Below are 19,267 nucleotides of genomic sequence, written 5' to 3' on the forward strand. Positions count from 1 at the left end.
CCTTTTTCATTCACAGTATGCATACAGTGATAGAAAGTGGCTATTCTTTGAAGAGATAAGCAAAAAGGATGATGCTTCTTACATATTTGATTATACTATTCTTACTGACATTCCCAACTGCCTTTGATCAAAGTTGTTTCCAAAGCCTATAGTGCAATGGTTCTCAACCTGTGGGTCGGGACCCCATTTGGGGTCGAATGACCATTTCACGGAGGCCGCCAAAACAACGCAGACCGCCATTTTCCCCCCTTTTCCTTAGCTGTGCTATTCCCTTTTATTCTACTGGCTTTTGAAAGCCAATAGAATAGACTCTCTTGAATAGAGTCTAATTCTATTGGCTTTCAAAAGCCAATAGGAATTGTCCAGGCTGTCTCTGCCCTGCTGAGCCCGCCAAAAGTCCCATTCTGCAAACGGTACTGCAAGTTGTCTGCAGCGAAGGTGAGCTGTCTGGAAGTTTCCACCCCTCCCTGCTGAGCAACTACTAAAAATGTAAGTAAAAGAGGGCCAGGGGTGGGAGGTGGGAGGCCGGCAGGCACAGGGAGGGTTGCTGGAGCGCTTGGGGCCCGGCAGGTGCCTTACCTCCCTTGGGCTGGGCCAGCTGGTGGCCCAGCCGGTGGTTGGCCTGTGCCATCTCTGCCGCTTGCCAGCTACGCCTCAGCCGGCGCAGGGGCGGCACCACGCATTCATGGCACTCCCGGGCAGGGAAAGTCCTCGACTTACGACCGGCTGGGTAGTCCTCGACTTACAACCAGTTGGGGGTTGCAGCATTAAAAAGGTTGAGAACCACTGCTATAGTAAGTTTAAGTAGTGATACCAATGATGCTAACTATGGCATCAAATGACATGACTGTTGTTCTCACACCATGCCTGAAAGAGGAAGAACATTTTTACTAATGACACCACATGCACCAATAAAACAAAAGAGCCCATATGTCAGCAATAACAGAATAAATTTCTGCCCTAGAGTATATACATACTAAAATAACTTCTTCATATAGAGTCTGGCAGACCTACTGTTTATCATCTAAGAAGGAGAGAATTCTCTCATGCCCACCCTAAAAGAAACCAGAGGGGTTGATTAAGACCTTCTCTATGGTAGACTTGTCCCTCAGGAAAAGGTTGCTCCATGAGGTTGGATGAGCCTCTATTTTGACAGTGGTTCAAAAGATTATGAAAACAGTTCTCTTTAAGAGCATTTGGAATCATCTGATAGAAGTCAGAGATTTATCTTTAGTTTTTCATAGTTTTGTTTACCATTTATTAATTTTATGGAGGGATGCTACTGATTTATCTCATAAATTGTAAGCCACCTAGAGGTGGAAGAGTAGATAGCATTTTGATCAATGTGAGTTACAAATAAAACAGTTTGATAGTATCAGATTACTTCTAGTAGTCCAGTATAAATGTAGCTGAATTTCATTGTGGAAACAATCCACTGTTATCAAGGATTTTTTTTCCTTTGATGTCCCCCATGCTCCCATCATGCAATGGTTAGAATCAGGTAGAGTGGTCATTACACTTGAGAAAGGCTCATTTCATGGGTATTACACTTTATATGATATATGGAATAAGTCCCCTGATATTCAGAAGAGGTTCTTAGAAGGGGCTGTAGATGTAATTGCAATGTGGAGAAGCAATAAGTATGGTTATAAAACTGATGTTCTGTTCTGGATCCAACACACTGAATTTCTGTAGCATTCTATAGTGTTTCTCTCTTGCCTATGTTTTTTAATGAGTTAGAAAGAATCCAACTTTTCCTCTAAGTACTGGTGTATTACCCCTTCATCAAAGCTTTAAGCTATGTAATTACTTTCTGAGACATGAATCATCTTGGCTCTTAGCTTCCAAACCAGGTTTCCTCTATAAAAGGAGAATGGGATCTCTTTGTTTGCTCTTCTCAAGCCACTCTTCATATATAGGAAGAAATGGAGGTGTTTTGCATCTTCTCCCCAGCTTTACTTTTGATATTTTGTTTGAAATACTCAGCTGCAGCCCCGGCTCTTTTCGCATTGCCAAAAACATCCAACTGGAGTGATTTCTACATTGCCCAGGTTGGTAATGGTTTGCATGCTTTAATGATTTAGGCTGCAATTCTAGGTGTACATTTGGAAGCCTAAGTCCTACTGTATTTTTCAATTGAACTGAGCTTAACTGTTAGCATAACTGAACAGAACCGAATAATAGAGTTGGAAGGGACCTTAGAAGTCTTCTAGTCCAACCCTATGCTCAAGCAGGAGACACTATATGATTTCAGACAAATGATTGTACAATCTCTTCTTAAAAACCTCCAGTGTTGAAGCACCCTCAACTTTGGGCGGCAAGTTATCCACTGATTAATTATCTGTCAGGAAATTTCTCCTTAGTTCTAGGTTGCTTCTCTCTTTGTTCAGTTTCCATCCATAGCTTCTTGTCCTGCCTTCAGGTGCTTTGGAGAATAGCTGGGCTCCCTCTTCTTTGTGGCAGCCCCTGAGATCTTGGAACACTGCTTCATGACACCCCAGTCATTCTTTTCATTAAACTATACATACCCAATTCCTACAACTGTTCTTCATATATTTTAGTCTCCAGTCCCCTGATCATCTGCCTACCATATACCAAAAATAGGTTGTGTAGGTATCAACAGGACTTAATTTCAATGCAGCAGAATTTTCTTCAAATGTTATGATAAACAAGTTTTTGTTTTTAGATTCTGGCCTTAGTAGCCCTTTGAAGAAATTAGGGAAGATGTTTTAACTCTTTTGTATTGCATGACAAACTTTTTTATCCTGCTGTATAAGTGAAACTCTGCCATTTCTATCACAAATATGATACCATTATTACCATTTAGAAGAAGACATGTGGTTTTGTTATCTCCAATTCCCATAAAATTGGGGGAAATAGGCTTTAAATGTCAACAGGGTCTTAAGTCTTAAAGACTTGTACTGGAAATATAACAGAATCTTGCTTTAAATATTAAGCATGCACTTTATGCAACCTGCAACTATATGGATCTTTAGAAATGTTAAGCTACTGGAAATTCAATTTCATAACATTTTAATAACTTTAGGAAAGCAATTTGGAAACTGTTAACCTGCATTAGAGTGACCATAATTCTAAATGTTAGTAAGGAAGAAAAAAATGATATCTTCCTATTTGCATTTTAAGATGCAAAATGTTTATGCTTTGGTTTACAAATATGTAAATCATAGGATTTAGGTCACAATATAATAAGGCATTTATTGCACATTTCATCTGTTTCCCTTGTACACATAGACACCAAACACATATGTCTGCTTGACATAGTGATGATATATATTTCAATAATCTTGCAGCTTCCGGATTAACATCTGTTGGCAACTGATAATCTTGAGAGCTGCAGTCACAACACATCCGGGAAATTCCAGGTTGGAGAAGACTGTCTGATAAATGATAAAATACCCATGTAATGTGCTGAGTCACAATATAGTTGAGTTTTACAAGTTGTGTAAACCAAACCATTGTGGCTGATGTATGATTATAATTTAATGCATACTATAACTCCATTGCATCCTTGATTTGTTTAATACATCATGGTTAAGCAAACTATGTGTGATTTGCTACCTCACTAAATGAACACTGTAAATGCAGAGATTAGAACCATCATTTTAAAAGCAGAAAACTGTCATTTAATTAACTGAATCACACTGGGCTTGAAAAACCTATCCAGTTTAAATAGCTATAGAATATTTAAAGACTTCTTGAAAACATCTTATACAAAAATAATAAGGAGCTTTAAAGTTTCTGAGCCAGAATGATCAACTGAACAATTGAAGATAATATTCAGAGCACCAACTCACATAAACATTATATTGATGATGATGATGATGTCAACTTTTATTATACAGAGAATTTAGTAGCGATTGGAATCTGTTAATATGTACTATCCAACTAGGTTTTAAATTTTATTTCTATCTCATTTTGTAAATTTTGTCTAATATTTAGTTTGAGGATTTCACTCTGGAATTTAGTGTGGTACTTTTGGGTTGTTTTATTGTAACCTGATTGAAGATTATTTTCTTAAAGAAGAGGGGTTAATAAATAAATGAACACAGCACAATCAATTCAGGAATACATTATAGCAGACATAGATCTATACAATATTTAAATGAGGGCTTCCTAATTTTATGCAAAGCTGAACATTTGTTTGTCATCTCCTTCCCCTTACTCCTTTGTGTCTCTGCCTTTAGGAATACCTTGACAAATACTACACACCAAAAGGAAGACACCAAGCTGCAGAAATGATCAGTGGTGGCAATTCCATGACAAGGAAAGTCCAGCAGATGCAAACTTTCTTTGGCTTACAAGTCACCGGGAAGTTGGACCACAGCACTATGGATATAATAAAGAAGCCTCGCTGTGGTGTCCCTGATATAGCAAACTATCGACTTTTCCCAGGAGAACCTAAGTGGAAGAAAAGGACACTGACATACAGGTAATGAATTAACATTCTTCAAATATCTATATTATTTGCTATTCCACCATTTAGATGTCTTCTGTTTTGCCAGTCATCTATACCAGGGGTAGGCAACCTCGGCTCTTTTATGACTCGTGGACTTCAACTCCCAGAATTCCCGAGTCAGCATGGCTCAGCTTGGAAACTCTTCCTTTCCCCTCAGCGTGGCTGGCTCAGGAATTCTGGGAATTGAAATCCACAAGTCATAAAAGAGCCAAGGTTTCCTACCCCTGGTCTATACAATAATGATTGTAGAGGTATATCAACATTTGCCATCTAAGGGAGGTGGGCAAATCTCTCTTTCGCTTATTGGCTGCACAAGTGGCATTTGCCAGTACTTCAGTGATGTAGCATTTTAATATTTCCCCAAAGCTATGACCATCAGGAGTCAAACATCACTAACAAATATACCAACCTATATTTGCAATAGTGGTTAATATCTGTGACTCAGGTGTAGGATAAGGGTGAAGATTTGTTGTCCAAGCTTGTTGGTTGGTTTCTGAATGTTTTGTTATCAGACTAGGTGAAGATGTTATCATAAGGATGTTTCTCACATCTTAAACTTACACCTGAATATATGAACAGCTTCCTTTGAAAAATATAGATTGAGGATGAAGATTCGTTCTACGAGATAGAACGAATCTTAGCTATGCTGGTCCTTAGAGCAAAAAGCCAAAATGGATATCAAGGCAATGTTCTTATTTAGAACATTGAGGTTTTTCTTGAATTCTTCATCAGGCATTATGGTTGCAAAAAAAGAAAGGGCAGAGAAGCAAAAAAGAAAAGAAAACTGAAATAAGTTATAAAAGAAAGAGAGAAATAGTTTGATCATTCAGAAACATTCAAAAACCAACCCACAAGCTCGCAGAACGAATCTTCATCCTCAATCTATATTTTTCAAAGGAAGCTGTTCATATATTCAGGTGTAAGTTTAAGATGTGAGAAACATGATATTTCAGATAAGATACATTCACGTGAAAATATCCCATCTTTCATACCTTACCTTCTATCTTTCAATGTTTTAAAAGTTTATGTTCAGATAACACAGTTGCATTAAAAAAAATCTAGACAAAAATTGAAAAAGAAAAAAGAGGGTTTTTTTCCCCCCTTCATCAAGATCCATTGACAAGCCTACAGGTGGACTGTTTCTCCAATTTATGACTTCTGCATGAAAGCATTTAATCTTTACTAACTCCTGCCTGAATGCATTTGTTTTAGTTGAGTGGGCTTTACATGAATTTTTTTTCTGACCAACACCATCAGAATGACTGATTCAACTAATAACTCACAAATAACTAGAGCGCCATCTACAGGATGCTTAAAACTATCACTGCAAACTATCCTAAACAATTGAACGGCTTTAAACTATAAGCTGCTATTTACAGGGTTTTCCATCTACTAAATTTAAAGTGTTGCCATGCAATAATTTTTTCATAGATTTTTTTTAATCCAATTTCTTTTGAAAATAAACTATGCAGATAATCCTCAACCACAAGTGAGCCCGCAATTTCTATTGCTAAACGAGATAATTGTTAAATGTTGCCCCATTTTATGAACTTTCTTGCCACGCTTGTTAAGTGAATCACTGCCAGTTGTTAAGTTAATAACATAGCTGTTAAGTGAATTGGGTTTCCACACTGACTTTGTCAGAAGGTCGCAAAAGGTGATCACACGGCCCCGGGACACTGCAACTGTCATAAATATGAGTCAGTTGAAAAGCATCTGAATTTTGATCTCATGCCCATGGGGTTGGTGCAATGGTTGTGTGAAAAATGGTGAGAAGTCACTTTTTTCAGTGCTAACGGTCACTAAACTAAGTGTTGTAGTTCAAGGACTATCTGTGTAATTCCTGGTTCCATAGATCAAAATAAGATCAAACTATTTATCTCTTTTTTTTATAACTTATTTCAGTTTTCTTTTCTTTTTTGCTTCTCTGCCCTTTCTTTTTTGTAACCATAATGCCTGATGAAGAATTCTGAAAACCTCAAGAAAAACCTCAATGTTCCAAATAAGAACATTGCCTTGATATCCATTTTGGCTTTTTGCTCTAAGGACCAGCATAGCTATGATTGCTTTATAACTGTTTCACGTATTCTGAGACCTTTTTCCTAACTAGCTACATTATAGTCTCATTCCCATCTTTTCATATGTACATCCAGAATTGTGCTGTCAAGCGCAGAAACTCAGGAGTCCGGGCAGTTCAAATGAACATATAGTTTTATTGCAAATTTGTAGAGACAAGAATCTGAATCTCTAACGGTCAAAGCAAATTGGTGGTAGATAAGAGTCCATGGAATTCAAGGTGGGCTGGACTTAGAACTCTTGTGGGCATGAAGGGACTTGGGTCTAATGACCTATTTAACCCCTCCCTTGGGCTCAGCCTTGTCATATTCTACATGTGCATTCTTCTCCACAGGTTAAAAAAATACACATCTAGCCTAACTCAGGCAGAAGTTGACAAGGCTGTGGAGATGGGTCTGAAAACATGGAGTGCTGCTGCCCCACTGAACTTCATAAGGGCAAAAACAGGGGAAGCAGATATCATGATCTCATTTGAAAATGGAGGTAAGTGCTCTTAGTAATATCCCTCATATTGAATTTCAGATATTTGCCTTTATTCATAATAGGCTAAGTTTATACTGGGGAAGAGCTGACAACATTTTCAAAATAATGCAACTATTAAGTTTATAAGCCCTTTTGGGTTGGAAGACCCCCATATGAGTATGGATGAGGTGAACATGGGGTATCTTTTAGGGAATGCTTTCATATGTTGCAAAAAACATGATGTGCTATATTTCCTGTGAAATTTAAAGTGGTCAATAAATGTCTAGAAGAAGTCAGTTTGGCAAAAGTAAAGGAGAATGCATTTATTCTTCTTAGCCAATAGCTGCTAAGATACAGGACTGATAGAGATACAGAAAAATATAAGTCAAAGAAGGTGAGGGAGAAATTTATCTGGCTCCTATTTTGATAAGAGTCCTATCTAATTTCACACTTTTAAATCAATTTGTAAGGTGATGCTCAGTAGACCTTTGAAATATATAACTTCTACAGATAATCCTTGACTTACAACCACAATTGGAACTGGAATTTCCATTGTAAATTGTTGCAGTTATAAAGCGAGTCATCATGTGGCCAGATTTCATTTTATGATCATTTTACTACTACCATTAAGTAAATCACTGTGGTCGTTAAGTGGATCATAAGGTAAATCCAGCTTCCTAAGTTCAGTTTGCCTGTCAGAAGCCAGCTGGGAAGGCCACAAAGTATGATCACATGACCACAAGATGCTGCAACCACCATAATGCAAGCCAGTTACCAAGTACCCAAATTCTGATCACATGACTTTTGCAATGGTCAAAACTTCAAGGATGGGTTGTAAGTCACTTTGTCCAAGAGCATTATAGTGTCAAATTGTTGTTAAACATAAATATGTAAGTCAAGGAGTACGTATTAATTTTGCTATACAGGGAGCCAAACAAAGAATCCAAACACAACGGAAGGAAGGAAGAAAGCAAGGAGGGAAGGAAAGAAGGAAGGAAGGGAGGGAGGGAGGGAGGGAGGGAGGGAGGGAGGGAGGGAGGGAGGGAGGGCCAGCCTATATTATTTTAGATGATATGCTGGAGCTTCTGTTCTGATTCACTGAATGTTAGTGGTAAAAAAAAAATCCAAGTTAAAAACTGCATTCTAATTTATGAAGGATTGTCTTAAAAGGAAATGGCTATTTGGTCTTTGTATCCAGTCACTGGTTTATTTGATAGCAATTCTGCAATCATTCCACAGAAACCCTTCCATTTATAGAATTCTAATATACTAAGAATAAAAAAATACCATGCAGTTCACAATATATCCTAACTCTCTAATTATTCTAAGGTCACATTTTGTTTTTATATTCTGATAGACCATGGGGACTCCTACCCATTTGATGGGCCACGAGGGACCTTGGCACATGCTTTTGCACCTGGGGAAGGTCTAGGTGGAGACACTCATTTTGACAATGCAGAGAAGTGGACGATGGGGATGAATGGTAGGCATAAAACTATACCCTAACCTGAAAATATTTTAAAAAGGCAATATGTTCAAAACCAAACCTCTGTATAAATAAATACACAAGCAACCATAAATAAACTGAAAAAAGGATTCATCTTGGTCCTTTAGTAACTTGAAAATCACTATATTTTGCAATGCACAAGGTTTAGTTCAACAATAAAGTTTGCTTTTCAGTAGATCCAATACAGATCTTCCTTGATTTCTGGATTCTTTCCAAATAGATCAGGGCTATCAGTTGTTTATAGGTTAATGGGGTTTAACAATCCTCTTAACATATGGCTTGTACTTCATGCATATAAAGTCTCAAGAACTACATTTTATGGGGGGGAACAGCTAAATTACATGAACATTGACTTAAGGGGTCCTTGGTGCTCTCTGAGCTTGGTTGTTTTCTTGCAGACATTTTATTATCCAAACTAGATGACATCCAAGCTCAGAGAGCATCAAGGACCCCTCATTTCAACCCTGAGTTGCAAATATTCCTTTTTATTGGAAACATTAACTTACAAAGCTTAATTTTGCAACAGTCCAGAATATAAATATCCTTCTTAGTTTCTTTTTCAAAGATTGAGAAATTCCTGCAAAAATAGCATGGAATTTTATTCTCTTTTATAAATTTGAAGTCTTAAATTGCTGTTGTTGTTGACAGTCAATCATGCTAAGCATGGAAAGAAAGTACTAAATGAAAAGTAATTAATTCAGTTGTTCCAAAAAAAGGGGAAATATCTGTTTTCATATTTACTATACAGTCCAGCATCCACCTCTGCTTGTACAATGTCATCATATTCAAACTGTTTTGCTTTATCATACATACAGTATACTGCAGAATATTGCTTTCAGCTCTATTGTAGCTGAAAATTGTATCACCAGACTATTATCGGACAATAAAGTTATGACTTTTGGCCTTTAGCACTTAATTCAAGTGATCCCTAGTTATCATCACAATCAATAGCAAGGAATCCAATAAACCTATAGATATCACTAATATTAACATCATATTTTTATTATATAGGATTCAACTTATTCACTGTTGCTGCTCATGAATTTGGACACGCACTGGGTCTTGCCCATTCTACTGATCCATCGTCTTTGATGTATCCAACCTACAAATATCAGCATCCCTTTGGTTTCCGACTCCCAAAAGATGATGTGAAAGGGATTCAGGCATTATATGGTAGTTCACATTGCTTTAAAAAAAAAGTTTACCTCTTAATATTTTAAATTCTTTAGATTTAATTTATTTACTTCCTTAAAACTAGTCCTTCTTTTTTTAGTAACTCATGCAAAACATTTGCGTTCTTCATTTATGCAGTGCTATTTCCATTTTATAAAGTAGGACATATTAATATTAGTTGAAATAAATTTCTAATCTGGCTATGATTAATACTTACTAATGATTACCAGATGTCATTATACTAAACTTTAGAAGAGAATATTTTTAATTCAAGGTTGAACTGTGGGGAACCTTGGGCTGTTGTTTACTGTTAGCTTGTTTGTCTGAATACCATAAACAACAGCTTAATCAAGGAATCACCACTCTCACCAATACTGACAGGGCAAGCCAAAAATATATAAAATGAGAGCATACCCCATTCCCCACTAGCACTAATGATGTTACCTAGTTTGGTAATGAAATTTTTGGAAGAAAACAACCAAGCTCTGGGAGCACCAATGACTCCATACTAAATTATGGCTGTTGAGGAACCACAACTGGCTGAGTTCAACCAACTTTCTAGCTCAAATTCAGCCACATTAAGATTTCTTTTGGGGGTGTATAGACATAGATGCATTTATTAACCACCCTATGCTAAACAGTCATTCAAGTTCTTCTCCAGCCCACATTTTTTACTTTTATTATGAGGTGATTTGGGAAAATGGACAGAACATTTTTGTTTCATTTTAATTTCCCCATAAGTTTGGGGAAAGATTCTCTATTATGGTCTAAACTTTATTTTTTTCCCCTTCTTACATGATTCATGTTTTAAAATGGTGAGAAACTCTGCTATCAGATTTTCAGCAATTGTATCAAAGGGGCTTCAGATATTACAAAGGTCCCCAGACACATCTGGAAGGTATGGTTAAAGATAAAGATGATGGCCACTGACCGTATGATTGAAACTACCTGTTTTTTATGTGTGCCATGGGCAAACCTTTGATCATATCATCATGGCCGCCATCTTGACTTTCTTTACTATAACTCCATGACACCGAACCACAGTTCTGGGGGTGCAGATTATGTATAACTACTGCAGAGCTCATGTTAAAACACTATTTTCATTTTTTTCCGCTCTCCTAAAAATAGTGTTAACAATTAATATCCCTTATCAATGTATACATTTTGCCACACATTCTGCAACTGAAGAAAATTGGTTTAGCTTGAAATATATTTCAGTCTATTTTAATGGAACTGGTTTTTTTTAAATTAGAACTATTCAGAAGTAATACTAAAGGATCAAATTATATATATATATATATGTTTTCTGAGGTTTTCGCGGGTGTTTGTATGTAGGTCTTTGGTTGTTCGGGTTTTCTCCCGTGTAAAATTGGAAGTGTCTTGGCGACGTTTTGACGAAGTCCCATTCGTCATCTTCAGGCTGGTGTTTTCAACTTCGTGCTTCGAGCAACAAATATATATATCTTTCTATCTATCCCTCCATCTATCTAATTTTGGAGGATTGCAAATGTGAATGTGTAAATAATACAATATATCAGCCACATACAATGAGTTTTCACTCCTAATTCAAAGAGAATCATCTTCTAGGGCCACGGGAATTTGGATCCCGAAAGCCTCCGGTTTCACGTCAACCTTTTTCCAACCTACCAACACCATACAATCCAGATCATTGTGACTCCAAATTTTCATTTGATGCTGTAACAATGCTGGGGAAAGAGTTACTTTTCTTCAAAGACAGGTAAGATTCTTTCTTTATCCAGTGCCCAGTGACAGTAGACTATTACGTTTTATTTTCTAGAAGAGTAATATGGTCCTGGTTTGTTTTGGTTTTTGGAAGGCCAGTTTTTAGCTATATGAACCAAATATGGCCAGTTTTCCCTTTTTGGGAATGAAAGCAACATCCCCCTTGACAAGATTGTTTCACATACAACTCTTGGTTCTGAAAAACCCACCTAAAAATCCCCTTTCTGCTTCCTGCTCTGGAATGACTCAACAATTTGCCATTAGGCATGACTTCTATTGTGTCTGGCAGAGAAAAAGGGAGAGAGATACAATGACTCACATGAAGTGTTAAAAGATTTATTTTCTGTGCTGTCTATTCTCACAGTTTTAGGCAGCTTAAATAAAACATCAATAAAATACAAAATCAAGCCCTTAAAAAACAATCAATGCTATTAATAACAACTGTAACTAAAAACTGTTGTGACAGAATGTCCCCCCTGAAGAGTACTGTTTTCAGCATATGTATCTTATGGGGGTAAACTGATCCAGAGGGGGGGACTATTGCTGAGAATATCATTCTCTGGGTCTCAACCCTCTGGCCTCTGTCAGGCTGGATCCTGCAGCATCCTCTTCTTATTAGATTGTGTAAGGCAGGTAGATTCTACCTGAAGAAGACAATTCATAGAGGTGTTTATAGGTAAGCAGAAAATGGCTCAGAAGTCTACTATCATTCAAGGCAGGGTCCTGCAGGACAAGTGTCATTCAATTGGGTCGGCACATTCTAGGCCTTCTGCAGTTTTTGTGACATGTTCAAGGGCAGTTCTGCATGAGGCAAATTTCTTAATGAGAGGGTACAAGAGTATGAATTTTTGTCTTTGGTGTCTCTGGTCCAACAAAATGGTCAGTTTCTAGATGATGCCGTGATCATTTTTTGTATGTAGAAATGTGGATGGATGAGTATGGTGTAGCACTAGGAAAATAAAGAGAAAGCAATCCACCTCCATTTATCTCTGAATTTCAATAAAGAACTTGGGAGGGAGGAGCAAGGAAATTACTTTTACAGGTAGTCCTCAACCTACACTCACAACAGAGCCCAAAATTTCTGTTGCTAAGTGAATGGGTGTGGAGCCTTTTTGGAACTGTTGAAAGGGACTCTGTTGTAGACTGAAGATAGATGATGTTGACTCTCTAAAAGAATACAAATGACCAACTGTCTGCAAGCAGTATAAATCCTTCCATTTCCCCACTATCCAGTCAGAGCTAAAGAAGCTTCTTGGATGAGAAGTGAAATATCTTCAAAGAAAAAACAAGAAAGTCCAGTTGCCTCATGAAAAAAGCATCTTTGGGATAACTATGACCTGGATGACCTGGATAGACATTTAGTGATACCAGTAAATAGAAATCCTAAGTATTGCATGAATTTATCAGTCCTTCAAAATAAAGGGTAGGCAATACATTGCTTATGAACACCACATCCTCCCAGATACTTCACTTCCCAACTTCTTATTTTTCCTTGATTTTTAATAGATATGGGGATGGATGTTGACCCCATGCAGTTTCCTTAATAACATTTTTAGAAGTGGTTTTCCATTGCCGCCTCCTTTCTCATGCTGACTCAGAATGACTGGCCCAAAGTAACCCACTAGCTTTGTGCATAAAGTAGACGTAGAATTCTGGTTTCAATGCCACACATACTGTATGTACAAAGGGGGGCAGAGCTTGGAATGCATGATTGCATCTATCACATTGGCCTTTTGGCTTTTCTTTGGATGTCTCTAATTTGCATGTTGGTTAGCTAGGTAGTAAATGTGTACCTTTTGATTGATCAAGCTCAACATAGCACCTATTTTATGAATAAGCAAGCTTCCCGTAAAGTTATTTTGCAAGCTCATTACCATGTGCTCTCAAAAGTCCCAGGGTATGTTTGCTGTGCAGTAAGCCTCCCCTTTTCTTCTCTTTATAGGTACTTCTGGAGAAGGCAGGCTCAACTCACAAGCCACGTGCAACCACTCAGCATTACCAGCTCTTTCCCTCAGCTCATGTCAAATGTGGATGCGGCCTACGAAATAGCTGAGAGAGGAATTGCTTTTTTTTTCAAGGGTTGGTCAGTTTTGAAAACATTTGTTGTTTTTGTTGGCGTTGTTTTCTTAGGAAACTAGATCTGTGAATGTGTACTCATCATTTGTATAATGGTAACCTTTAACCAAGGTTCTAGTTTACCTTAAAATCAGTCTTGTGTGAAAGACTGCTATTACTGTGTTTCTGCCCCATATAATTATTGGGTCTGTACCAGCAGCACAGTAGAGGCAGAGAAAAAAAGAAAATTTCTACTAGCAGTTGCTGTTTTTCAATCACAAGCAGGAGGCATAACATTTCCTTGATGGATTATGTTCAACTTAGTCAATCATATAACACCACATAATTTTGAAGGAGATTCTGGAGAAAAAGTGTCAATAACAATGAAGACTGCTGTTTTGCAGCAATCAACACTCAGATTAACACCAAGATTAACTCTAGAGCAGTGGTTCTCAACCTTTTTATACCGTCGACCCCGGTCATAAGGACGCGCCCCATGCGTGGCACGCATGTGCGGCGGCGCATGCGTGGTGCTGCCCCATGTGCCGCCCCATGCACAGCACACATTCGTGGTGTGGCGCACATGCGCGGTGCCGCCAGCTGAGAAAAAACTGGTGGATCGCGTTTTTGGCGACCTCCGTGAAATGGTCGTTTGACCCCAAATGGGGTCGCGACCCACAGGTTGAGAACCACTGCTCTAGAGTGTTAAGAGTATTAACTAGCAAGTCTTTCCCAAGGACTTGGGCTAGGCAGATGTTGTGGATTGATGATATTAAAGGTATCATTGAAAAATGTAAGCAGCTCCAAATAAAGCTGCCTTTTGTAATTGATATTATAGTACTATTAATAATTATTGTTAGTCACTTGTGCATCATTATTTGAAGTTGCTTAGTGTGAGAATTGCAAAAATAAAAACTGCTGCCTAGAAGAGGAGGTTGCCACCAACATCTACACCAATGACACTTTCAGGTATTAAAACTAGAGTAGCAATTGGGCCATTTGGTGTAGATGTTGGTGGCAGCTTCCTCTTCTAGGCTGCAGTTTTTATTTTTACATCTCTCCCACTAAGCAACTTCAAATAATGATGCATCTTTCATAGTCCATGAAGTTTTGTTCAGACTGAGTCAGAAATTGTGAAAACCAAATAAGAACAGGTGATCACACAGGTTTGAACTGATTCCAGAGCATTGAAAAGACTTTGTGTGGAAGTACCCAAGGATATCCTATTAAAATTGGAAATTCAAATTACAAGTGCAAGGTTATGTAGGCTCACTATATCTATTTATTTATTCTTTGCCAGGTCCTCATTATTGGACAACGCATGGTTTCCACATGCAGGGCCCTCCTCGATCTATTGCAGATTTTGGATTTCCTAAAAATGTGCTACACATAGATGCGGCTGTCTACCTGAGAGATGAAAAAAATACCTTCTTCTTTGTAGAAGACGAATTTTACAGGTTTATTGTCTCCTCATAATGTAGGCTTTAAATAATCAGTCATGAAATTTCATTCCTTAGTGCTGAACAAGAGACCAAGGGGGAAAATATTGTCTTGTTCATAATACTGGAATATTGCCACAGCCAGTAAAAGAGATATCCTGCATCTATTTAGCCAACATATAGAAAGGTGTGATTGTACCCTTAATTACATAACTTTTACATTTTTCATTGTGATTGCATTGTTTCCTTCCTGACATGCCTTGAAATTTCTTCTTTCTTTATCGGTTTACAAATGGGAAAGTTACATAAAAGTCAAATACAGATTTCCTTAACATGAATCAGATTGAAACTGGATTTTTCCTGGATTATTTATTTACAAATGGGCAATCCACTTTCTCCTGTTTTCATTTCTTGCCAGGAAATATGGCAAGATAGCATAGGAGCATGATTTTAATTGGTGAGATTTTCATTCAGTAGCATTTAAAATCTTGGCCCTAATAAGCAAATATTGAGGTACATATTCATATCCTTTTGCAAGTCATATATATCTTCCACATTAATTAAAGATGCTGCACAAAGTAATGGACATGTGATGCCATAAATGGACAAATACAGGGCACCACATATCTAAATAAGATTAGTGAAAATAGAATTAAGATATTTGCAACTCAGAAAGATAAATATTTCCTTCACATACACATACATATTTGCTATAATTTTCTGCTTGGAGATATAGTGATGACCATTGATTTCGATGCTATTGTCAAGAGTTGTACAGCATTTGGATTCAAGTGTATATATTTAAGAAAAAAAGGCAAAGACGTGGTTAGAAAAAGGACTTACTGTAGTTAAACCCTGTGATATTATAGCAAAATAAATTTCCAACTTCACCTCAACTCTTATGTAACACTTTTTTTTAAAACACTACATCTATACATACACTACATCTTTATAATGTTCCTTTTTTTCAAGCTATGATGAAACAAAACGGAAGATGAACGAAGAATTCCCAAAGAGCATTGAGGATGAATTTTCAGGAATTAATGGTCGAATAGATGCTGCTGTAGAAGTAAATGGTAAGTATTTTATCTATCGTGTGATTTGTTTCAAGCAAGTTTTAAAAACATTCTTGTTAAAACCTCTTGCCATTTAATTTTTCTGGATGTTTTTCATGACATCTCTGTTTTTGATTTTTGAATCATTCTTTAGTTATCACATTTACTCTAAAGTATGTATTTTCCTCATCCTCCTTTTATTCATGATATGATGCTGTAGAGCAGGGGTTCTCAACCTTGGCAACTTTAAGACTTGTGGACTTCAACTCCCAGAATTCCTCAGCCAGCTTCTGGAAGTTGAAGTCCACAAGTCTTAAAGTTGCCAAGGTTGAGAACCCCTGCTGTAGAGTAAGTAGGCCAACAGGCCAAACTCAATGAATTAGTTATTTGACCAGGGATGGGGGAGGAGGACTTAAAAATGGATTTCCTACTTCCAAGGCAATATTCTGGTTCTTGTCTAATGTTGGGACAGTCCAAGAACTGCCCATGCTAGTTGGGATTGATTGATTGACTTACAAAGACCTACAGTTAAACAAACAGCAACCTATTGTATCTGGAAAGAGAAAGAGAGAGAAAGAGAATGAGAAATGTACCACTAACCAACACAACAAAATATTCAAAACAAGACAAAAATGAAACAAAGCAAAACAAGGGGACTCCAAAATCACTTTGTTCTGGGAGAACAACCACTTCTTCAGTGGTTTTCCAAATGATATATTCTAGAACTCACTGTCCCAACACAACTGACCTTCCATCGAAGAAGGCTGATGTAGCCATTATGCAACATTGGCACTTTTTATGGAACAGCAATAAGTGCCTTTAATACAATTACATGCTTTTGGTTTGTGGCTTATATTCATTTATAATTTAAAAAATAACTAAATAGAGTTGTAGATAGAAATATCATGGGCCAGTGTTGTATAATCTATGCTAGATTGACTATATTATCCTAATAATGATAGGCATTTTTTTTTAGTTCTTCACTTCCTTTTTTTTTTTCCTTTTTTAGGATTCATTTACTTCTTTTCAGGCCCCAAAGCCTATAAATATGACAGAAAAAAGGAAGATGTGGTTAACGTTGTGAAATCCAGCTCTTGGGTGGGCTGCTGAGGCTAAAACGGCCATCAGAGGATGACAAATGAGCTAGCCAATACAGAAGCCAAGGCAAGAATTGCAGTCCCCTTGGTTTTACATTCAGAAAAATGACTACAGAGCACCATGTTATAGCTCAAATCCAGTGAAGAAAAGAAAGCAAATGAAAATCAGCAATTCAAGAAACAAACATAATAGAATCTCAGTTACTTTGATAATCCCCAATTCACAGATGATATGAACTGCCCATATCATATGAATAAGTTATTAGAAACCCTTACCTGATAAATTCAGATAAGATGCAGAAATGATACCATCTGTATTCTCCTATTAGATGCCAGTCCCTTGTTTCTATGCCTCTTCTAAACAGCCCTACATGATTTTGTAGGGTTTTATCCATAATTCTTCATCAATGGCATATATTAATAGCACAATACTTCAGAGGATGTGATGTGAGTAGAAGACCATTTAGGGTTTGTGGCAGAAGTAAGAGTAAGGGACAGTAGTAACAACAGTCCTCAAATGTCTGACAGTGGCCAAAAAAATTGTCCACCAGTTTCCAAAGCCTCTTAAATCTTCCCCAATTCATGTTTCTCTTTTCGTTTCTTTCTTTCTCTCTTTGAGTCAATTTTTGACTGTTGGCAACTGCTTGGACAAATCGTTGCAGTTTTCTTGGCAAGATTTCAAAGTAGTCTGCCATTGTCTTTTTCCTAGGGCTGATACAATGGCGGGCCCAAGTTCACCCAGCTGGCTTCATGCCTCGGGTAGGACTAGAACACATGATCTCCTGATTTCTAGCCTGATGCCTTAACCACTAACCAAACTGGCTCTTCCCCAGTTCATTACCTATAAGAAAATTGTAAATCCTCTGTAGTGGCTGTAAGTATTTCTCAAGACAACCTATCGTGTTGTCAGTTTGCTAATTAAATAATTATTTTTTAATCAGAGGGGCTATGCTCGTCTCCTAAGAAGATTGTAAGCTCCCTGATTCTAACAGAATATTATGTAGAAAAAATACAATTTCTTGTCTGGAGCCAATCTACTTGCTTGCCTTTGTGTATAATGAGATGTAAACCCCTCCAGTGGTGCTCTTTTTCCCTTCATGAGTAAAATAATATTAAAGAAGGATTATTTGTTGCAGGAAAGGGTTTGTGTGATTAACCTCAAGGCCTAATTCTGACATTTTTTCTGTTTTTGACAGATGTACATTTTGAGGCCCACCATAATTAGTCTACCTATCCAAAACTGGTACAAATTTCCAAACTAAGTCATGAATGTTTACAGAGTTGTCCACAGGGGGAATGTCAAACAATTCAATGAAATCAAAGCATCACTTTTTATATGTGGTTTAAAGTATGTAAGAATTTAATCCTTACTATTTAATCCTTATTATTGCTCTCAAATTATGGAACAGGGAATAACAAAAATGGAAGAGACTTTGATCTTCTAGTCCAATCCCCTGCTCAAGCAGGAGACTCTATGCCACTTCAGACAAACTGATTTAAATCTTCTGTTTTGTATTTTATATTGTTCTATTTGAAGAAAGATAATTTTAGAACTATTTATTATAGATAGATAATAAATACTGGACAACAATAATCAAACAAAATTACATGAATAAACTATCTGCACAGTAAAAGCAATGGTCCTGAAATGAGATTCACTTTAATTGCATCAAGCCTAAATTAAATGTATAATAATTTTATGTTGCGATATGGATATCAAAGGCCAAATCTCATATTTGCTTTTTAATTTGTTTTTGTTTGGTTTGAGGGTGATAATTATGGGTTTGTTTGCTTCTGAAAATAATCCACTGAAAAATAATGACTAAAGAATAGAGCAGACATGTCAAACTCGTGACGTCATGTGACGTCGCGCGACATATCTGAACTTTTTCCGCATTGCCAGCAGTTTCCTCGTGACGTGTCTGACCAGTGGGCCGGCAGTTTGACACCCCTGGACTAGAGTTATGAAGGCAGGGGGGACATATGCCTTGTGAACAAGCATTCTGTGTGTGCTACCTGCTCTAACATACACCAATTAAATGTGGACACTAATTTCACAATCAATACAAAAGCTACGAGTGTCCTCTGTTGTGTTGTTTTTAAAATATAGATAAACTCATGCAGTCCTGATCAACAACTTCAGAGTAAAAACAAGAACAACATAGAGTAGAGCAGGGGTCTTC

The 19,267-nt window shown here is 37.3% G+C and overlaps 1 protein-coding gene and 1 long non-coding RNA gene across 3 annotated transcripts in view; one reads left to right on the forward strand and one right to left on the reverse strand.

Moving 5' to 3' along the window:
- The window catches only part of LOC120313879, an 87,477-nt gene that overhangs the window by 1,480 nt on the left and 66,730 nt on the right, over positions 1 to 19,267 (reverse strand). Inside the window, exon 3 of one of the 2 annotated variants that reach the window (XR_005558281.1) lies at positions 4,327 to 4,419. The exons of the other annotated variant lie outside the window; for it this stretch is intronic. This is a non-coding gene — a long non-coding RNA (uncharacterized LOC120313879). Of the gene's footprint in view, positions 1 to 4,326; positions 4,420 to 19,267 lie in introns of those variants that run through there. 2 annotated transcript variants of the gene reach the window in all.
- MMP20 (matrix metallopeptidase 20) overlaps positions 706 to 19,267 on the forward strand; it is an 18,631-nt gene continuing 69 nt past the window's right edge. Inside the window, exons 1-10 of the mRNA XM_039356259.1 lie at positions 706 to 2,051; positions 4,206 to 4,450; positions 6,888 to 7,036; positions 8,373 to 8,498; positions 9,534 to 9,695; positions 11,283 to 11,433; positions 13,381 to 13,517; positions 14,794 to 14,950; positions 15,905 to 16,008; positions 16,997 to 19,267. The exon at positions 16,997 to 19,267 is cut by the window's right edge and continues 69 nt beyond it. Of these exons, the coding sequence (XP_039212193.1) occupies positions 1,926 to 2,051; positions 4,206 to 4,450; positions 6,888 to 7,036; positions 8,373 to 8,498; positions 9,534 to 9,695; positions 11,283 to 11,433; positions 13,381 to 13,517; positions 14,794 to 14,950; positions 15,905 to 16,008; positions 16,997 to 17,097 (1,458 nt within the window). The 5' untranslated portion in view covers positions 706 to 1,925 and the 3' untranslated portion in view covers positions 17,098 to 19,267. The remainder of the gene's footprint in view (positions 2,052 to 4,205; positions 4,451 to 6,887; positions 7,037 to 8,372; positions 8,499 to 9,533; positions 9,696 to 11,282; positions 11,434 to 13,380; positions 13,518 to 14,793; positions 14,951 to 15,904; positions 16,009 to 16,996) is intronic.

Source organism: Crotalus tigris, unplaced genomic scaffold, assembly GCF_016545835.1.
Source record: "Crotalus tigris isolate CLP2741 ecotype Arizona unplaced genomic scaffold, ASM1654583v1 scf7180000018809.685583, whole genome shotgun sequence".
NCBI lineage: Eukaryota > Metazoa > Chordata > Lepidosauria > Squamata > Viperidae > Crotalus > Crotalus tigris.